The sequence below is a fragment of the Scophthalmus maximus genome, chromosome 12 (assembly GCF_022379125.1).
Source record: "Scophthalmus maximus strain ysfricsl-2021 chromosome 12, ASM2237912v1, whole genome shotgun sequence".
Lineage (NCBI taxonomy): Eukaryota > Metazoa > Chordata > Actinopteri > Pleuronectiformes > Scophthalmidae > Scophthalmus > Scophthalmus maximus.
Window position 1 is genome coordinate 9,891,483 of NC_061526.1, and position 21,498 is coordinate 9,912,980.

Here is a 21,498-nt window from a genome sequence, read left to right on the forward strand (position 1 = left end):
CAGACAGACAGACAGACAGACAGACCCACCGACCCACCGACAGGCAGACAAACAGACAGACAGACAGACAGACCGACAGGCAGACAAACAGACAAACAGACAGACAGACAGACAGACAGACAGACAGACAGACAGACAGACAGACAAACAGACAGACAGACAGACAGACAGACAGACAGACAGACAGACAGACCCACCGACCGACCGACCCATCGACCCACTGACCGACCGACAGGCAGACAGACAGACAAACAGACAGACAGACAGACAGACAGACAGACCAACCGACCGACCGACAGACAGACAGACAGACAGACAGACAGACAGACAGACCAACCGACCGACCGACAGACAGACAGACAGACAGACCCACGACCCATCGACCCACTGACCGACCGACCAACCCACAGACAGACAGACCGACAGACAGACAGACAGACAGACAGACAGACCGACCGAGCGCCGGGCCGCGTCATGGAGGCCATCTGGCTCTACCAGTTCCGGCTCATCGTCATCGGCGACTCGACGGTGGGGAAGTCGTGTCTGATCCGCCGCTTCACAGAGGGCCGCTTCGCGCAGGTGTCGGACCCCACGGTGGGCGTGGACTTCTTCTCCCGCCTGGTGGAGATCGAGCCCGGCAAGAGGATCAAGCTGCAGATCTGGGACACGGCGGGTCAGGAGCGCTTCAGGTACGGAAGATGATGATGATGATGAGATTTATTGGAGAATTGATACCCACTGTGCTACATGAAATCATATTTATTTACAGTGGATGTGAAGTATTTAGTAGCGAAACCACAAAATAACAATAAAAAAAACATTTTAAACATAAGCATCTTTAAGATATCAGTTTGCCGCCTATAGGTCACTGTTATATTGTTTGACTTCTGGTATATTAATGCGGCAGCTGGTTCAAACGACTTTACATGATATTGTGTAGTTTCATCAACAGAAGGAAGGAATATGATATCTAATGAAATGATAATATGCGGTTTATAAAAAGGTTCATCTGAAACCCAACGACACTTCGTCCGTCAGAAATATAGTGAATTATTAGTAAGTATAAACTTGTCTTGTATCTTTAATTAAGTTCAGAACTTCAGTGAATTCTGCTCCACAACCTCTGTTGTAACGACAGTAACGTACAGTAACAACAGGAATGTACAGTAACAACAGGAATGTACAGTAACAACATTAACGTACAGTAACAACAGGAATGTACAGTAACAACAGTAACGTACAGTAACAACAGGAATGTACAGTAACAGCAGTAATGTACATTAATGTACAGTAATGTGCAGTAACAACAGGAATGTACAGTAACGTGCAGTAACGTACAGTAATGTACAGTGGCAACAGTAATGTACAGTAACAACAGGAATGTACAGTAACGTGCAGTAACAGCAGTAATGTGCAGTAACAACAGTAATGTACAGTAACGTGCAGTAACGTACAGTAATGTACAGTGGCAACAGTAATGTACAGTAACGTGCAGTAACGTGCAGTAACGTACAGTAATGTACAGTGGCAACAGTAATGTACAGTAACAACAGTAACGTACAGTAACAACAGTAACGTATGGTCAGGGATTGAGCCTGAAGGTCTGAAAACTGGAATTTCTACCTGGAACTAAATTTGCCTGAGCAAAGAAAAGATCCGGGATTCAAAACGAGCCGCGACGCGGCGCAGGAGGAGAAAGGGACCCGAGGGGTTTGTCTCTGAGGAGGAGGAGGCGGCCATGTTTTCTTTTCACCTGAAACATCACAGGTGATTCACAACAAACACAGTTCCGTCGATTCAAATCGAGCCTGTCACAGGTCCGAGGTTCGTGCATTTTGTAAATCATAAAGTTGAAACGAGTGTGTCGATAACACACACACACACACACACACACCATGACAGAAGGGCCTGCTCTCACCTGTCACCGTGATCACCGTCTCCACGGCAACTGTGACACGTTGACAGCGAAGGACGAGTCTGAAAAAAAAAAAAATCATCCGCAATGCAAAACACCACAGGAGCCATTTTGAGACTCGTGAGGAAGAAGAATATTTTTCATACGTTTCCATCATCACTTCAATCTGTCGTCGACACCCGACACCTCCATCACTTCTCTCGCTCTCACGTTCCTTCACGCCTCCCGTCATCCGTTTCTCTCCGGTTACATAACGACCTTTTATTATTATTATTCTTATTATTCCCTCTCCTTCTCTTTGTCCTGACCCAGTGTCGTGCAGCACAAACCCTCTAAATCCAATATCAAGATTTATCAATCACGTCCATAACTGTGTCTGAGAGCGTCGCCACGTTCTCCTTAGTGGAAACAAAATCCAAATCGCTCCCGACGCTGAGATCCGGAAGGAGACAAATTTAAAAGTTCTATTCAAGGATCGACTGTTGGTTCTAAATATCGGTTTCAAAACTATATTTCAGAGCTCTCTCCATGACATCGTCACATCTCTGTTCTGGTGCCACCTGCTGGTCACAGGTCGGTAAGACAACACGACCACGACAAACAAGCTCTTCAAGTACTGGGGGGAAATTAAATCCAGATTTCTTCAATGGTTTATGACCGACGTTTGTTTTATAAAGAGAATACACGACTTAGCCCCGCCCCCTTCAACCGCTTACGTAACAGGTGTCTTTACTTGTTTCTTTGTACCAACCCGTGCAGGTCCATTACCAGGGCCTACTACCGTAACTCAGTGGGCGGGCTCCTCCTCTTCGACATCACCAACCGCCGCTCCTTCCAGAACGTCCACGATTGGCTGGAGGAGGCCCGCAGCCACGTCCAACCCCACAGCATCGTCTTCCTATTGGTCGGCCACAAGTGTGACCTGGAGGCCCAGCGCCAGGTGTGTACGGTACAGTCCAGTACGTTACAGTACAGTCCAGTCCAGTACAGTCCAGTACGGTACAGTACAGTCCAGTCCAGTATGTTACAGTACGGTACAGTCCAGTACGGTAAAGTCCAGTCCATTACAGTACAGTACGGTACAGTACAGTCCAGTCCAGTATGTTACAGTACAGTCCATTACAGTACAGTACAGTACGGTACAGTCCAGTACGGTACAGTCCATTACAGTACAGTCCAGTCCAGTCCATTACAGTCCAGTACGGTATAGTCCAGTCCAGTCCAGTCCATTACAATCCAGTCCAGTCCATTACAGTCCAGTCCAGTCCATTACAGTACAGTGTAGTACGGTACAGTCCATTACAGTACAATCCAGTCCAGTCCATTACAGTACAGTCCAGTACAGTCCAGTACGGTACAGTACAGTATAGTACAGTCCATTACAGTACAGTCCAGTACGTCACATTACAGTACAATACAGTACGGTACAGTACAGTTAGGCAGCTGAACTGAAATATGAACTCAGTCATTTCTTTAGAGCTGCAACAGTTATCGATCAGTAATCGACTACTAAATTTATCGCCAACTATTTTCAATAATCGATTAATCTGTTCAAGTACTTTTTATGAAAAAAAAAGTCAGAATTCTTTGATTTCAGCTTCTTATATGTGAATATGTTCTGGTTTCTTTGCTCCTCTGTGACAGTGAACTGAAGATCTCTGGTGTGTGGACAAAACAAAACATTTTTGGATTTGTGGAACACGATCAACATGTTTCACCATTTTATGAACCAAACAACTAATTGATGAATGGAGAAAATAATTGACAGATTAGTGGATTATGAAAATAATCGTTAGTTGCAGCCATCCTTTTCTCACAATTTCGTTGCTGCAGATGGAGACTGGCTCTTTTGAATGTTACGTCATATATATATATATATACATATATATATATATATATATATATAGAGAGAGAGAGAGAGAGAGAGAGAGAGAGAGAGAGAGAGAGAGAGAGGATTTATCAAAGTGTGCAGGTTTAAAACTAACCTTTTGTCCAGTTCTAGATCAGCTGCGAGTCGTCAGGTTTAATCTCGGGTTATTATTTATTATTTAGTTATTTACAGGCTCATATGAAGAAATGCTGAGTCATCTTGTGTTTCCTGTCGTCATCTGTCTCTCATCACGTACAGTAGAAGTCTGATTGTCTCCAACATGTAACTGAGAGCGGATGATTCAATGTTTTTCTTCAGTCTCTGGGAACGTCGTCCTGGTGATCTGGATTTAAGATCTCAGAACTCTTGTCCAGTTTCCCCATGAGGATGTTTCATCATATCGAACTTGATCTTCCAGGTGACCCGTCAGGAGGCGGAGAAGCTGGCCGGAGCGTACGGGATGCGCTACATCGAGACGTCGGCGCGCGACGCCATCAACGTGGAGCACGCCTTCACTGAGCTGACCCGGGACATCTTCGCCCTGGTGCGGTCCGGCGACATCACCATCCAGGAGGGCTGGGAGGGCGTGAAGAGCGGGTTCGTGCCCAACGTGGTCCACTCCTCCGAGGAGGTGACCAAGAGCGACCGCCGCTGCCTCTGTTGATCTGGACAGAGTCCAGCAATGGGAGGAAGGATTCAGAGGAAACTGTTGGTGACCCCTCTGTTGTTCTGTCTTCAGACCCAAGACTAAAGGATTGTTTGAAGAATGAGGGCGTCACGGAACCTGAGTGGACAACTGAAGGGAAGTGTCTGAAGGCTCGTTCACTGACGTTCTGTTCTGGGCTTCTTGTCCTGAACGTCTTCGAAAGGCCTCAGAACGAGGATTCGTGAGCCGACTCCTTCTTTCTCCCGTCATCTCTCCCTTCACGACTCCTTCCACTGGATTCTCCTCTTCTCCTTCAATATGCAATTACATGATGATCACATACGAACCCACCACCATCACACTGTCCAACGTGGCTCATTCTCGAACCTCTCGATCGCCTCATCCTCGGTGACAGGAGTCATTGTTTCTCATGTGCTGACACGTTCCACCGTCCGAGTCCTGGAGAAGAATCTGATTATTTCTCTGTGGAACAATCCACACCTCCAGTGAACTCAATGATATTGACAACGTACTAACGTCCACTAGCATTCTGCCAATTTCACCCGTTGGACTGAAACAGGAAGAGACGAGTACAGCTTCACTGACGGAGTTCGGACTTCTGACTCCTAACTCTCCGCCTTCATCTGGTCGCGAGTGGAGAGCCAGACGGCAAAGCTTAATCTGGGACATTTAGAGAAACCTGATCAACGGACTCCACAGCAGAACCACATGACCTAGACCCGTGTGTGGACGGGACTGTCCCACCACAAGGGTCCAGTCTCCATCCAACCAGCCCGACGCCGACACCGGGACACGACGAGCTGAGAGGTTTTCATTTCAACAAGCCTTATAGTTGTGTGTCATATCACATTGTTCATTTTCAGTTGAATGTATTCCAGTCTAACAGGGAGCAACGTGATTGGTTCTACACTCTTCTAACTCTTCGTTCTTTTTAATGGCGCATCATCGACACCTTCCGCTCCGCCGTTTCCCCTTCGTCCTCCGACAGTGGCAGATATTAAAATGCAAAAGAACAGCGGTCGATGTAGGGACTTTTTATTGTAGCGCTGATGTCCTGATATCTGTCGTCTGATGTTAGTGCACAACGACAACTAACCCGAACCGTAACACGATTAAGTGCTGCATTTAAAAGCTTTAAAAGTCTCAAATCAAAGAGAATATGATGTAACAACGTCGCCCGCCATCTTCTGAATTCCAGGAGACGTGACAACACGCACGGACCAACGACCAGCTCCTTCTCATCTGGTTGCTGTTTCCGTGTTCTCGGTCGCAGACGGACTCGGTGCAGGTGGATGTGTCTCCGTGACGACTGGAAGCTGCACTGATTGGACAGGGTTAAATAGGTAAAGTCGAAAAAACTCTTTTCAACCACACGTTGCTCAGATTGAACCTCATCTTTGACACAGATGACGTCCGAATCAGGTTCTGGTTCGATGAACATGTGGTCGAACGTGAGTTGATTGACACCAACCCCATGACCTTATGTAAAGGCCTGCGTGGCCCAGTGCAGAGCTAAAACTCCCGATCGTGACCAGGAGGTGGCGCTGCTCTCGCCGCGTTGCCACCTGAACCTGCAGGATGCTGCTGCTGCTCCGGGCCCTCGCTCCTGTCCACGCCTGCGTTAGAGAACAATGAATCACGACGTCTGCGAATGACATGAACAAGATTCATGTCTTTATCAGAAAGTTTAAGCATCATGGGTTTTTACTCTGTGTCATTTCAAATATTTCATTATTGGCTGCACCACGTTCAAGCTGTCGTTGATGTGAGCGGAGACCTAATTGAACGTGATGGATGGTTGGTTTGGTCCATCATCTGATAGGGGACACCTCGGTACCACCATGCCCTTTTTTGATTGATTGACTGGATTAAAACTTAAACATTCATCTTGTTCTATGTTTGACTGCTTTATTTGACCCCGTATCGCAGAGTGGAAGGAAACGATCGACGACACGGGGAAACAGCGATGACATCTTAACCTGCAGCAGCCAGTTAGCTTAGCTTAGCACAAAGACTGGAGATGGGGGATAGCGAAGGTCTACGAGGTTTGCGCCCAGACAAGAAATAGTCTGACACATTATCCGTCCGTTTGAAAATGGTTTGTCGAGCACCAGTTCAGATTCTTGTGGAATCAACACGGGACCAAATATTTTAATAAGTTAACTCTGACATACTGGTTTTAATAAATTTTATTTATTGTCATTTAAACAGAAAGATTCTGTTGCATGTTCCTTAAACTACCTGGATGGTTTTGTGTGCAACTTGAGTTTTAAATGTTTTGACGAAGATAATACTGGAGTAGATATCGGAAAAACATGGTTTTGATGAGAACTTTTTGACTCTAAATCTGATCTGCAATCCCACATAGTTTGCCCATCCATATTCCTAATACAGTCACAGCTCAGATTATTGGTTTTTATAATTGATTACTTTGTTCACACTGTCCCAAGCATTTTATTTTCTGTCATGAGCTATGTCTGTCATAGCTCATGAACCCCGCCCCCTGGTGGCTGGCTGCAGTATGGCTCATAAACCCCGCCCCCTCCATGTTAATGGATGAGTCATGAACCGAATCTGGGATATTTTAGCTTCATTTCTGTAGAACGGGAGGAAGTGGGCGTGCATCGTCCATCTTTATTCACAGTCTGTGCTCCAGTGCTGCGTTCAAACCAAACGTGCAGCGGATTGTCTGCTCAATGAGATCACGTACAAAGTCAACACACACACGACCAAGTTGGGAATTTCGCGAGCAACACAAATTCAGATGGATGTTTGATATTTCTCGTCAGTCTTGCGACATGAAGCAGTAAAGGAAACAGTCAACACTCGTATCACTGATGCCAGGATGATTTATTTGGGTTGAACACAGTTGTACAGGTTCACTGGTTCTTGGCCTCGTCTCTGAGGAGTCACCCGTGATGACAGTGGCAGAAATCCAGCAGAAAACCACTGAAGGTGGTTTGGCGACCCGCTGCCCAAATGCTGTTCCCTGCAGGCAGCGTCAGATACAGCTCATCATCCGCCTTCAGCTTCAGTATCGCTGCATTTCCTGCCGTTTCAGTTCCGCCATAGTAGCGCGCTGTCTCGGAGCTCTTCAGAACCTCTCGGCCGTTCTTGTACAGAATCAGCATGGACTCTTGGTTCGCCGGGGTTCGGTAGAAGAAGGTGAAATAATACAACCCGTCGACAGGCGCGGTGAAGATGCCTGTGGACACGAGAAGATGTTCATGAGCCGTGAGGGAGGTTCACATGCTCATCCTTTTTATTGCAAGGATAATAATGAAAACCACAACACACCAGAAACTGAAGACGATCAACTGATACTGAGTCAAATGAAGAGGAACGGCTGCATCCGATCTGTTCACCTGTATTCAGATTGAAGACGTTGTCGACGTTTGACATCTCGGTGTTGAACCTCAGAGTCGTGTTTGCGCTCAAGGGTCCGACGGCCCCGCCCTGTTCTGCTGCGACACTGAACGCCACTTTGCCTTTTCCTGTACAAAACACATTTCAAACACTTTCATTCAATGTAACTTGCGAATGACATCATCGTTTTCCTGCTCAATGAATCCACATTCATCCACAGGTATCATTAGAACAATGTTGGAGATGACGTGTGAATGTCTCTTCTGCTGCAGTTTGACACTAAACCACTTTAATGTTTCTTCCTAAAAGAATCCTAAAAGTCTCAGTCTCACCTGATTGTTTCATCTTGTCTTCCAGCTCCTTCAGCTTCTCCTCCAGTTTCTCCAGTTTTCTTTCCATCTCTGTTGGACGATCACACACGTTGATGTCAGGCAGATTGTTTTCTGATCCTCTTCGTCTCCTGAGTTGTGAATCTCAACGTCCCTGCAGCTGCTTTTATGTGTCGGCCGGTGCACGACGAACCAATCACAGAGAATCTGTGGTGTTGAGGAAATCTGAAGTTGTTCCTGAGAAAAGTGTGGAACAAAGACTGTTTACTGGGAGGGTGTGACTGGTTCATGTGTTTGAACAGTGAAGTTGTTTTGAAGACGTTGAGTGTTTTTGATTCTGGTTTAGATTCCACATCACTTCTTCAATCTGACGAATATTAAATAATCACTGTATGTCATTGGACACTTGACTGTACAATCAGCTGATAATACCACACACACCGATACACAGGACAGGTATTATTGTTTGATTCCAGTAGGGGTCAGGGGTCAGGGGTCAGGGGTTCTGGTCCTCATTGGGCTCTGGAGCATCGGAGGTGGACTCCTGTGTTTTTTATTTTCTTTTGTATTCATCTCTATCATTTCCTCTTCCTGTTCAGCACTTTGTTAAGAAAAGTGCTTTATGAATAAAGTTTATTATCACACATACATATATGGTATATCATCTTCAGACTGGAAGAACGCATGTCCTTCTGACCAGGAGACATTGCTCATGTCTCCCTTGCCACAGCCCTCCAGAACCCGGCGCCCTGGGACCCCTCCGTCCTGGGACCTGGGACCCCGCCTTCCTGGGATCCCTTCGTCCTGGGACCCCTCCTTCCTGGGACCCCTCCGTCCTGGGACCTGGGACCCCGCCTTCCTGGGATCCCTTCGTCCTGGGACCCCTCCTTCCTGGGACCCCTTCGTCCTGGGACCCCTCCGTCCTGGGACCTGGGACCCCTCCTTCCTGGGACCCATCCGTCCTGGGCCCCCTTCGTCCTGGGACCTGGGACCCCTCCTGCCTGGGACCCATCCGTCCTGGGCCCCCTTCGTCCTGGGACCCCCTTCGTCCTGGGACCCCTTCGTCCTGGGACCCCTCCGTCCTGGGACCCCCTTCGTCCTGGGACCCATCCGTCCTGGGACCCCCTTCGTCCTGGGACCCCCTTCGTCCTGGGACCCCCTTCGTCCTGGGCTGAGGTGGTGGTCCGGGTCTTGGACGGAGCATGTAGAGTTTAGAACGTTTCCGTTGAACATTGTGGACACAGTGCCTCACACAGGAGTGGTCACCTGTAGGTGGAGTTCCCTGGAACAAGGAAGTTATGAAAGATATCATGACCCATTAAATCATCAATGCCTCCCGTCAGTTATCCCGGTTCTTACGGATGATTGATTAATTTTCTTGAGAAGGGAGCAGATTTCTGACATGCTGCCCAGGTGAGATAACCTCCAGGCAACTTCAGGAATTCTATTATGCCGTTGCACTTTATTTTGGAGGGTTGGATCTTGTTTATTTAAGTCTGTTTTTTGTTACCTTAGTTATTAAATAATCTTTTTTTCTTTTTTACCTCCATCCTGCTCTTTCAAACCCGTGGCACTGAGACCTAACTATACTATTTAACTGTTATAAAAATATACTTTATTAATTTAAATGGATCCTACCTAATGTAAAATAACAGATTTACTATAATTCTGCTGCTCTTGTACATATCAAATACAAGGTGCATTTGTTTTTATTTATTATTGTACTTAGACCTCACTGTACTATTTAACTATTATAAAAAGAAACTTTATTGATTTAAATGAATAACTTTGTTCATGTGTAAAGAAATGTGCAACATAAATAAAGTTATTATCACATTATGTTTATTACCCCCCTTCCCTTAACCCCAACCCCTACCTGAACCAGGGTTTGTACCCCCCTTCCCCAAACCCATCACTATTATTATTATTATTATTATTATTAATAATAATGATAACATCATTGCACCTATAAGTGTCAGTGTTGTTATTGTAATTACAAGAATCCGTCTGGTGGAGATTAAAGCAGTGGTTACGTTCAGACGGTGATACTGTAAATCACAGCCTTCAATCCACACTCTCTCTTCCTCTGGTTGAAATGTAATTCAAAAATCAAATGTGTGTGTCAAGTGGCTGAATTAAAAAAACACATTCTCACTGCTTAAAAAAAAAGAAAAACCCAAGATGGTTCCTGGTTTATGTCTTCAGTTGGTATTTAAAAAATATTATTACTGATATTTGGGAATATTTTGTTGGAAACAAACTCAACTTTGCAACAATAAAGAGGGATTCAGAGTGTTGCCTCATAGGACACTTGGGCATGTGGAGTGGACAAGGCGGGAATCGAACCTCCGACCCTCCGGTTAGGTGGAACTAGTTGGAGAAACACATGATGGTCTGGTTGCGAATTAAACGGACAGATTTTTGTCGTCATAAAAGGAAACAGGAGACAGTCAACACTCATTTCACTGAACACGATGGTTTATTCTGGTTGAACAGGAACAGGAACATGACAGCGGCGGCCTGGTTCACTGGTCCTGCAGCGCTGGGCTCAGCTTCTTGGCCTCGTCTCACATTTTGCAGAAGGCGAGCAGAAACCCACTGAAGGTGACTCGGCGACCTGCTGCCCAGGTCACATAACCTCCAGGCGGCGCCAGACACACCTCGTCGTCTGCCCTCAGCTGCAGGATCACCGCGTTCTCTGCAGACTCCGTTCCGTCATTACAGGCCTGGCCACCGGAGATCTTCACAAGCTCCTGGTCGTTCTTGTACAAAATCGGACCGGACCTGTTTTTTTCCCTTTGACCTCCTGGAGTTCGGTAGAAGAAGGTGAAATAATACAGCCCGTCAACGGGGGCGGTGAAGACGCCTGCGGACACGAGAAGATGTTCATGAGCAGTGAGGGAGGTTTGCAGACACACACAAAAATATCTGATGTATGAAAATCACAACTTTCAATCCTTCAGTCAAACCACAGGTCCACAGGTGAGACAGTGGGCGTGGCTGCCTCCGATCTGTTCACCTGTCGACAGATTGTAGGCGTCGCCCACGTTTAACATCACGGTGTTGAACCTCAGAGTCGTGTTGTCGCCGAGGTCTCCGGCGACTCTGCCGTCTTCCGCTGCGACGCTGAACGCCACTGGACCAAAACACAACATCTCAAACAGTTTCACTCAATGTACCTTGTGAATGACATCATAGTTTCACCAGTCAGTCTCTTCTGCTGCAGTTTGACACTAAAGAACTTGAATGTTTCTCCCTAAAAGAATCCTAAAAGTCTCAGTCTCACCTGATGGTTTCATCTTGTCTTCCAGCTCCTTCAGCTTCTCCTCCAGTTTCTCCAGTTTTCTTTCCATCTCTGTTGGACAACACATCAACACATGTTGAAGTCAGGCAGATTGTTTTCTGATCCTCTTCGTCTCCCGAGTTGTGAATCACAACGTCCTGCGGCTGCTTTTATGTGTCGGCAAAGTTGTGCAACGGGCCCGACGAACCAATCACAGAGAATCCGTGGTGATGAGGAAATATGAGGTTGTGAAAAGTGTGATTTGCACAGACATGTTCACTTGAATGAGCGACAAATCTAGACTGAAACTTATATATATATATATATATATATATATATATAAGGGTTCCAGTCCACCTGTATATGTATCAAGTGGGGTGTCTGTATATATAGATATGTCTCTAGATATCGACACGCCCTCGGAGCTTCGGTGTCACGGGTAATAGCAGTACCGCTAGCAGTTGCGGCCTGTGGCCGCTGGGGGGCAGCAGAGGCTCCGCCGTGTCTCTCCAGACGCTCGGACTCGGAAGAAGAAGAAGAAGAAGAAGAAGAAGAAGAAGAAGGAGGAGCAGCAGTCCCTCTCCAAGATGGCGGCGACCATAGACACCAGCAACGATGCGGCTCTGGCGACGAAGAGGAAGCACCTCGGGATCCCGGAGGCGGCGTTTGTGGTGAGTGAAGCCCGGCGCCTCCCGCGCACCGTGTCGCCGCCTCTCCGGCGGGACGTTCGGCCGCCGGAGAGGCGGCGTGTGCGGCTGCGCTGCGGCGTGTGGGCGCGTCACGCTAGCATGCTGCGAGCTAACGGCTACTGTGTGTGTGTGTGTGTGTGTGTGTGTGTGTGTGTGTGTGTGTGTGTGTGTGTGTGTGTGTGTGTGTGTGTGTGTGTGTGTGTGTGTGTGTGTCTCTGTCTCTGTCTCTGTGTGTGTGTGTGTCACTCCATGTATGGACATATCATCACATCATCTGCCTCCTTTGTCAACATGCTTCATGATTCATAAATCATATTTCAGCTGGTGACGTGTAGATTAGCATTAGCCCTCATCCAGAACAGTTGAAGAATTACTGATCCAACGACACAATTAATAATTGGATTTTCTACCTAAAGAGAAGAAATATAAACGTGATTGCTGTAATTTTTTTGATGACCATCATGTTGTTCTGGCTGAAACGTGTCATTCATTTCAGCTGTTTTATGTATTATTAATACGAAAAATAATAAAGACCTTATTGCTGCAGCCAGCGATTATTTTCAATGGCGATCGATCCTCACATTAATTTTCCCATTAATCTTTTTTTTAAATAGAAAAATATCTGATCCAATCAACCGTGCAAAACCCAAATACCTTTAATTGAGTACAATCAATGACACATAACAAAACTACATTTCCTTTTATTCATATTTATTTCATATTTTTAATTATAGTATATAACATTGTGTGCTGTTTGAGACAAATAAACTCTTGATCTGAGAACCTCAAAAGTTAAATATCAAAAAATTGTTATTGACTAATATTCTGCATATGATCCACGAGTTGATGAATCAATAATCGGTGCGTCTTTAATCCAAAATTATATGAAAGAAGAATAAAAGCAGCACACGTACACAATGGAGAAATGTGAACCACTCAGAGTATGACAGATATTCATATATATATGTATACATTTTATATATATATATACAACTCATCATGTTTGTGTTTCCTCTCCCTCAGGAGGACGTGGACTCGTTCATGAAGCAGCCCGGCAACGAGACGGCCGACGCGGTTCTGAGGCGGCTGGACGAACAGTACCAGAAATATAAATACATGGAGCTCAACCTGTCGCAGAAGAAAATGAGGTGACGCACAAGACACATTTATGATATCATCAGTTATTAGTTCAAATGGACCATAAGACACATTTATGATATCATCAGTTATTAGTTGAAATGGACCATAAGACACATTTATGATATCATCAGTTATTAGTTGAAATGGACCATAAGACACATTTATGATATCATCAGTTATTAGTTCAAATGGACCACTCAACAAACAAATAGGAAAAGTCAAACCGACAGGAAGAAGAGCTTCTCCTCACGTGTGCGAAGCCCGTTTCATGTGTACAAATAGTTTTACAGTGTATGTTTTGTACATTTGCTCCATATTTCTGCTGATCACATTCCCCCAGCTGTGGATCGGGGATTCTGTTCTTTGGGTCTTAACTGTTCTCGTCTGATTCTCGTCTTCTCCTCGAACTTCAGGTTGAAAAACCAGATTCCACAAATCACACAGACGCTGGAAATCCTGCGGCACATGCAGAAGAAAAAGGTGCGTGTGGTTTCATAGTGAAGCTGCTGTGAAATGAGGTCTTATAAATTCAATTATTAAAATTCGAATAATTAGTAATCTCTGTTGGACCTAAACGTTCCCTTGAGTTTCACTTTCCTCGGATGAGGAAAATCACGAGCTGCAAACGAATACCAATTTAATAATTAAAGACAAATGATTGACTCGTCTGGGGTTTTGTGGTATTAATCATATTCATCGTTTTAGAAGAAACTTGACTGGATGGACTCTGTGTTTTCCTCTAGGGAACCACAGAGCGCATGGAGACACACTTCCTGTTGGCCGACAACGTGTACTGCAAGGCCTCGGTGCCGCCCACCGACAAAGTCTGCCTCTGGCTCGGGGTGAGTCACGCTCATCGGAACCTCCGCTTCTCCTCCGAGTCGCCCTCGCGCGCGTGAACTCACCTCTTTGTTTTTCCCGCCAAAGGCCAACGTGATGCTGGAGTACGACATCGACGAAGCGCAGGCTCTGCTGGAGAAGAACCTGTCGACGGCGTCCCGCAACCTGGAGACGCTCGTGGACGACCTGGACTTCCTGCGAGACCAGTTCACCACCATCGAAGTCAGTATCCTTTTTACGGCGTCGCCAGATGGCGCCGTCTGCTGGCTGAGTTCTTGATTTTGTACTTCTTGTCAACAAATATCACATGAAGTATGATATATCATATTAACACATAATGTGTGAGTACATTTAGACATTTTAATCTCTCTCAGAACTACGACCCAGAACTCCGGCGACATCCACACTAATGCGTGTTTAGTTTTCTTAAAGAAAAATGATGTATAAAACACAAACAAAACAAAGGCAACGAGGCAAAAGTTTTGTACAATTATGGTGTGCGTGCGTGCGTGCGTGTCGCTGGAAACAGGAAGTAGGATGTCAACCTGCAGTTTGGTTGCTTAGTTACAGAGGACGGTGTCAATAAAGAGAAACTGTAAAAATGACGACGAGGGAACGTTTTATATTTACTGCTCCTAATCGAGTCGTGACCAATGAGAACCAACCAGGAAGTGAAGGGCGGGCGGCATTTACGCTCCCGTCCGCCCGTACCACGATGTGACCTGTGAGGTTTTTTTCTCTCTGCTCGTCGACTGGACGCCGCCGTCGTCGTTTGTTCCTCAACTCGCCGCTTCTCCTCAGACATGGCACGAGTCTACAACTGGGACGTGAAGAGGAGGAGCAGAGAAAACCTGCTGAAGTCGGCAGACAAGTCCTAAGAACCTTCTTCTCTCTCGTCCATTAAAGAAATTAGAAACTCCCGTCACGTATGTTCTCACAGTCACTGAACTCGTCTGATTCAACGCAGATCTTGTTTGTAAAGAGGTGACGTTCGTGTCGCTGAAGATGAGTCGTGTGTTTTGGTTTTGAACGCGTCTTTTCTGTCCTTCCTCCTCATCTGCTACTTCTCAAACTTATTGTTCCAAGTAAAAACCAAACAGAAGACACAAAGATGAGGAGGCTTCATTGCTCTCTCACTGCCTGTTCTGTAGTTTCTGTCGCTCGTGGTTTCCTGAACGACCACGTTCATCAAACGGTTTCTGCCTGGTGTCACCTGACTCCTTCAGGACTCCTCCTCTTCCTCCTCTTCCTCCTCTTCCTCACTGCTGTTCCGTCTGTATGTATTCGTCTGTTCTCATTAAACATTAAACGACCGTTTGGACAAACAGACCAGTCGTTGACCTGCTGCTCTTTTACTTTATTTTACAAATAAATGAATACACAAGAAAAGAAAGCAGTAATGAAATGAATATCCTATAAATCCTAATGTTAATTTGATGGAATAAAACTTCTTTCATTACGTCTTCGGCAGCGAAGATTTTTATCATTTTCATTTCATCTATAACAATAACTTTCTTCCAGCCCCGAGGTGATGTCTCCTCATAACTCTCATAACTCCAATATCAATGTGTGTGTGTTGTCACGTCACTATTCACCAGTTGAACCCTGAGACGAGTTGGAGCAGTTCCACATTCTTCAGAAATCTGATGAGGGAGATTTCTTCTCAGGAAAATAAATAACTAACCATTTTCTTAAGAACCGTGATGACTGACAGGAGGCGTCGACCTGCCCTGAAGTAGAATACGTCTTTCACAACGTTGCTCCAGTGAGTTACCTAATATTTAATATCCACATTTAGTCGTTCTATTTTGTGGTTCTTTTATTATGTTAGTGTCATTTTTTATAAGTTTGGATGTTTCACACCTCTCATATATATATATACATATATATATACACATATACATATATATACATATACATATACATATATATACACACACACACCTGACCCCTACTGGAATCCAAACAATAATACCTGTCCTGTGTGTGTAGTATTATCAGCTGATTGTACAGTCAAGTGTCCAATGACAAACAGTGTTTATTTAATATTCGTCAGGGTGAAGAAGTGATGTGGAATTTAAACCATCAAAAACGCTTAACGTCTTTAAAACAACTTCACTGTTCAAATGCACTGAGTGGTTTTTAAAATGTTAAAGAAGAAATATTAAGACACGCTAAAAGAACAGGAACATGCGAGCGCCATAAGATGTTGCTCAACGCCTTGTGAAACCAGGAAAACAACTGATTTTCTCAGGAACAACTTCAGATTTCCTCAACACCACAGATTCTCTGTGATTGGTTCGTCGTGCACCGGCCGACACATAAAAGCAGCTGCAGGGACGTTGAGATTCACAACTCAGGAGACGAAGAGGATCAGAAAACAATCTGCCTGACATCAACGTGTGTGATCGTCCAACAGAGATGGAAAGAAAACTGGAGAAACTGGAGGAGAAGCTGAAGGAGCTGGAAGACAAGATGAAACAATCAGGTGAGACTGAGACTTTTAGGATTCTTTTAGGAAGAAACATTAAAGTGGTTTAGTGTCAAACTGCAGCAGAAGAGACATTCACACGTCATCTCCAACATTGTTCTAATGATACCTGTGGATGAATGTGGATTCATTGAGCAGGAAAACGATGATGTCATTCGCAAGTTACATTGAATGAAAGTGTTTGAAATGTGTTTTGTACAGGAAAAGGCAAAGTGGCGTTCAGTGTCGCAGCAGAACAGGGCGGGGCCGTCGGACCCTTGAGCGCAAACACGACTCTGAGGTTCAACACCGAGATGTCAAACGTCGACAACGTCTTCAATCTGAATACAGGTGAACAGATCGGATGCAGCCGTTCCTCTTCATTTGACTCAGTATCAGTTGATCGTCTTCAGTTTCTGGTGTGTTGTGGTTTTCATTATTATCCTTGCAATAAAAAGGATGAGCATGTGAACCTCCCTCACGGCTCATGAACATCTTCTCGTGTCCACAGGCATCTTCACCGCGCCTGTCGACGGGTTGTATTATTTCACCTTCTTCTACCGAACCCCGGCGAACAAAGAGTCCATGCTGATTCTGTACAAGAACGGCCGAGAGGTTCTGAAGAGCTCCGAGACAGAGCGCTACTATGGCGGAACTGACACTGCAGGAAATGCAGCGATACTGAAGCTGAAGGCGGATGATGAGCTGTATCTGACGCTGCCTGCAGGGAACAGCATTTGGGCAGCGGGTCGCCAAACCACCTTCAGTGGTTTTCTGCTGGATTTCTGCCACTGTCATCACGGGTGACTCCTCAGAGACGAGGCCAAGAACCAGTGAACCTGTACAACTGTGTTCAACCCAAATAAATCATCCTGGCATCAGTGATACGAGTGTTGACTGTTTCCTTTACTGCTTCATGTCGCAAGACTGACGAGAAATATCAAACATCCAATGATCTGCAGTGAATCAAACTTCTCGTGCCAGTTTTGTACATAATTAGGCAGAAACGGACCTGAGCGACCAGGTGACGCGTCGCAGTAAAAACACTGAACCTCCCAGCAACAGGGAAATGACTTCACTGTCAAAGTTTGACCAGTTTAATCAAGTTCAAATGATATCATCTAGCAGATATTAAATCAATATTAACTTCATTGTCAATGATCTGCCATCGTGTCCTGAGGCTGAGTGAACGTTGAGCTGCTGAAGAATCGAAACCAATGGACTCGTCGTAAAGTGGCTCTGACGATGATGAAGAGAGTTATTAAATATGAGTTAGCAACAGATAAACGCTCCCCTCGCTAAAAGATGACGACTGGTTATCTCCAAAGAAACAATCCAAATCATCACTGACAGCAACACCATGTCATCATCATTATAATAGAACACTTCAACAAGGTATAATTGCTGAGTGTAAAGCGCAGTAACTACAAATGCAACTCGTTTTCCTGAGGAGCTGGTTGAGACCAAAACAGAGCAAAAACACGCACGACTTCAAAAACACGTTGACCACGACAACTTCGTGGTCACAGGACGTCGGGCGCCGCGAGGCAGCAGTTTGCTGAACGTTTCCTTCGGGCGGCTGCAGGACAAAAGGTTTCTGAGCCGAGACGAGAAAACCATTGAAACTTTATTTCAGAATCTGATCACCACAGAAACAAAGATTGAGAAAATCAATAGCACAGTTTCCTCCTTTGCCAAGGAGGGAGAGTTTTCCTCGACGTTTGTCTGACTGACCCGTGACCCACGGGAAACACAAGGGAACTTGGATCTGGACAAGACAGCGAACAGGAATTTCGTCAACATGGCGAGACGTGCACTCGCTGTAAAGTCAGTCTGTGGCAAACACGTCAGAGTCCGTAGCCCAACAGAACCCTGCATTTTAATAATAATCATGTTGCAAATGTTTGATTCATGTTTGAGTTGGAAAGTTGAAATTACTTTCTATGGAAATACGTTTGCAGCCTGAACCGTTAGACAGTGGATCAGCCTCAGGTGGAACCCTCGGGATTGACGGCAGCGATCACCAGCGGCGCCTTGTTCCTCCCCTCGTCACACACGCCGGGGCTGAAGAAGGGGAAGATCCTCTCGGAGAACGGGCAGCCGGTGAAGCTGTACATGTGCGACCCGTTTCCCACGTCGAAGAACGACACCGTCCCGTCCTCGTAGTCCACAAACACCCCAACGGTCCGGGGCTTCTGCCCGAGCGACAGACGCACCGAGGGCGAGTCCAGGGCCCGGTACTCGTCCCCGTTCCTCATCCGCACCGTCCAGAAGCCGTTCTCCGGCTTGGAGGTGATCATCCCCTTCCTGTTGACAGACTCTTTGACCACGCCCAGGTCCCAGAAAGTCTTTGTCCCCACGGCAACCTGATGGACAGCACAGGAAAAGTCCAGAATTCAAAACACTTGAAATCTGTTGGAGGACTTGGGTGTTGGAGGGCGGTGAGTCTCACACATTTCCTTGAACTTTTCCTTAGTGGCCCGATGTCAGACATTTTCTGGAATCTCTCTCGGGGAAAAGTTCCTCAGACAGTGTCTGAGGGAGCCCCCAGGTGAGAAAGAGAAACCCACCTGGAAGTAGAATCTCCCGGACAGGAAGCCTCTGCTGGCCAGAACGCAGATGACGGGGTCGAAGCGTTGGGGGTTGTCGGGGACGAGGTGCAGCAGCTCGCCGCGGCCCGCCTGCTTCCCGTCCGCTGACAGGACGATGTTGGGATGGGCGGTGTCCTGGTCCAACACCACGTCCACTGAGGAGACCAGCGCAGGGAAATTCAGTTCATACCACTGTAACATGTTATATAGGGCTGAGAATAGAAACGATTAAGAAACGATCATGAGTGAAATTAAAGCCGTGATACGTAGAAATATTTCATGTGATTGTTCTGGTGTGTTGATGGAACAGTGCAGGTGAAAAGTGGGGCGTCGTTTTTCTTTCAACCACAAGATGGCGAGTGTAAATGAATGAATAAATCAAATGACAAAATACACATCTGTATTTCGGCATTTAACATGAGCAATGAAAATCTTTATTAATATTTATACACATGAACATGACGAGGGAGGTCGTACGTCTCACGATTTAATCTTCTGTCACTGTGTCAATATGGGAAACTATGTCTTTCACTCAGCTCTTACACTCCCTGCACTGTTCAGTGTGTGAGTCACTGTGTTGTATGCTCTCTCACACACACACACACACACACACTCGTATCCACACACACACACACACACACACACACTCGTATCCACACACACACACAGACACACACACACACACACACACACACACACACACACTCGTATCCACACACACACACAGACACACACACACACACACACACACTCGTATCCACACACACACACACACACACGCACACACTCGTATCCACACACACACACAGACACACACACACACACACACACACACACACACACTCGTATCCACACACACACACACACACACACACAAACACACACTCGTATCCACACACACACACACACACACACACACACACACTCGTATCCACACACACACACACACACACACACTCTCACACACAGACACACACACACACACTCGTATCCACACACACACAGACACACACACACACACACAATCTCACACACACACACACACTCGTATCCACACACACACACACACAGACACACACACACACACACACACACACACACACACTCGTATCCACACAGACACAGACACACACACACACACACACACTTGTATCCACACACACACACACACACACACACACACTCGTATCCACACACACACACACACACACACACACACACACTCGTATCCACACACACACACACACACACACACACACTCGTATCCACACACACACACACTCGTATCCACACACACACACACACACACACACACTCGTATCCACACACACACCCAGTTACAGTAATGAATCACTGTCATCAGAGATCAGTGTGTGTGTGTGTGTGTGTGTGTTTGTGTGTGAATCCAGTTGCACCAGTTGTTTTCTCGATGAAACATTTTCTCCATTGAAAACTGTCCAGTAGCAGGCAAAGGCCATAATCAACATGCTACATGCTAAGCTAACCAGCTGCTGGTTATGACCTCATCATATCGTTGTCGTCTAAGAACAAGCACAAATCTTCCAACAAGATGAAACAATTTCATGAACACACACATCTCATCCACTCACTTTGTCCCAGTTGGACATATTTAAAATATGTTGTGTCTTATATAAACTTCTATTTCTGAGTCACTTTATTTTAAAAAGTAGAAAGACAATAAGACATAATTCTTAGTGTGACACTACGATCTGTTGCACTTGTCATCACTGACAGTCAAGGAACATTTGAAAGACAGAATCTGTACAAATGTAATATTTCACATATCTACATCTCAGTGCTGCTGCTCCTGTCGAGTAATGATCTTTTATTTTGAGTTGTTTCTGTAAATTGCTCATACTCACAGTTTTATTCTCCACGTCCTCAGCAACTCTCCTGACCTGCGGCTGTGTCTCGGTCTGTCCACTTCACTGTAACTTTACCTGATCATAAAACATAACCCATAACCTGCTGCTCAGTCACCTGACGTGTCCTGAGCCTGTGAGTGTGACAGATAACTGCAGTGTTTGCCTGGTGGGCGTGGCCTCACAGTCCAATGGTTCACACCTGAGGAACGTCGTCAGACTTCTGCATGTCTGTACAGTGACGTCATGGTTACGGACCAGATCAAACTTTTTTGAAACGTTTCCTTCAAAAAAAGTCCTGAATGAAACAGTAAAAACATTAATGACCTTGAAATTTTGTTTAATATTCTCGGTACAAAACATCTGGAACCAAACCAGTTTGTTCCGGGATCAGAGATCATGTGACGGGGGAGTAACGGGACATTTTCTGAGCATATGAATACAACGTCCATAAA

General features: G+C 45.7%; 6 protein-coding genes across 9 annotated transcripts; 3 read left to right on the plus strand and 3 right to left on the minus strand.

The window, feature by feature from the left end:
* Positions 1-383: 383 nt before the first annotated feature.
* On the plus strand, positions 384-9,809 carry rab39bb (RAB39B, member RAS oncogene family b). 3 transcript variants are annotated; one of them, XR_004784465.2, is made up of 4 exons: positions 384-689; positions 2,675-2,855; positions 4,204-5,795; positions 8,878-9,809. XR_004784465.2 is itself a non-coding variant. In XM_035605015.2 (3 exons), exons 1-3 carry the CDS (start codon positions 475-477, stop codon positions 4,447-4,449), a joined length of 642 nt encoding a protein of 213 aa, XP_035460908.1. In that variant the 5' UTR covers positions 384-474; the 3' UTR covers positions 4,450-6,343. The 3 variants fall into 3 exon arrangements, 1 of the variants encoding a protein (XP_035460908.1); XR_004784467.2 differs by having other exon boundaries at positions 4,204-5,259; XM_035605015.2 differs by lacking the exon at positions 8,878-9,809 and having other exon boundaries at positions 4,204-6,343.
* On the minus strand, positions 7,284-8,328 carry LOC118283266 (cerebellin-2). Its single transcript, XM_035605055.2, has 3 exons — positions 8,151-8,328; positions 7,818-7,946; positions 7,284-7,657 (listed from the first exon to the last, which is right to left on the minus strand). The coding sequence occupies exons 1-3, from the start codon at positions 8,215-8,217 to the stop codon at positions 7,362-7,364; spliced, it is 492 nt and encodes a 163-aa protein (XP_035460948.2). The 5' UTR covers positions 8,218-8,328; the 3' UTR covers positions 7,284-7,361.
* Positions 9,810-10,607: 798 nt separating the features above from the next.
* Positions 10,608-11,627, minus strand: LOC118283264 (complement C1q-like protein 4). The gene is made up of 3 exons (XM_035605047.2): positions 11,434-11,627; positions 11,167-11,283; positions 10,608-11,013 (listed from the first exon to the last, which is right to left on the minus strand). Exons 1-3 carry the CDS (start codon positions 11,516-11,518, stop codon positions 10,715-10,717), a joined length of 501 nt encoding a protein of 166 aa, XP_035460940.1. The 5' UTR covers positions 11,519-11,627; the 3' UTR covers positions 10,608-10,714.
* Positions 11,628-11,943: 316 nt separating this feature from the next.
* vbp1 (von Hippel-Lindau binding protein 1) lies at positions 11,944-15,428 on the plus strand. The gene is made up of 6 exons (XM_035605023.2): positions 11,944-12,101; positions 13,143-13,267; positions 13,673-13,739; positions 14,003-14,101; positions 14,187-14,325; positions 14,901-15,428. Exons 1-6 carry the CDS (start codon positions 12,018-12,020, stop codon positions 14,975-14,977), a joined length of 591 nt encoding a protein of 196 aa, XP_035460916.1. The 5' UTR covers positions 11,944-12,017; the 3' UTR covers positions 14,978-15,428.
* Positions 15,429-15,579: 151 nt separating this feature from the next.
* On the plus strand, positions 15,580-17,454 carry LOC124849341 (complement C1q tumor necrosis factor-related protein 3-like). Of its 2 annotated transcripts, none has more exons than XM_047336126.1 (4): positions 15,580-15,864; positions 16,354-16,587; positions 16,792-16,920; positions 17,081-17,454. In XM_047336126.1, exons 2-4 carry the CDS (start codon positions 16,521-16,523, stop codon positions 17,374-17,376), a joined length of 492 nt encoding a protein of 163 aa, XP_047192082.1. In that variant the 5' UTR covers positions 15,580-15,864; positions 16,354-16,520; the 3' UTR covers positions 17,377-17,454. The 2 variants fall into 2 exon arrangements, with proteins under 2 accessions (XP_047192082.1, XP_047192083.1); XM_047336127.1 differs by having other exon boundaries at positions 16,519-16,587.
* Positions 17,455-18,183: 729 nt separating this feature from the next.
* Positions 18,184-21,169, minus strand: LOC118288750 (erythroid membrane-associated protein-like). Its single transcript, XM_035615215.2, has 3 exons — positions 21,044-21,169; positions 19,140-19,372; positions 18,184-18,935 (listed from the first exon to the last, which is right to left on the minus strand). Exons 2-3 carry the CDS (start codon positions 19,359-19,361, stop codon positions 18,558-18,560), a joined length of 600 nt encoding a protein of 199 aa, XP_035471108.2. The 5' UTR covers positions 19,362-19,372; positions 21,044-21,169; the 3' UTR covers positions 18,184-18,557.
* Between the last annotated feature and the right edge of the window lie 329 nt (positions 21,170-21,498).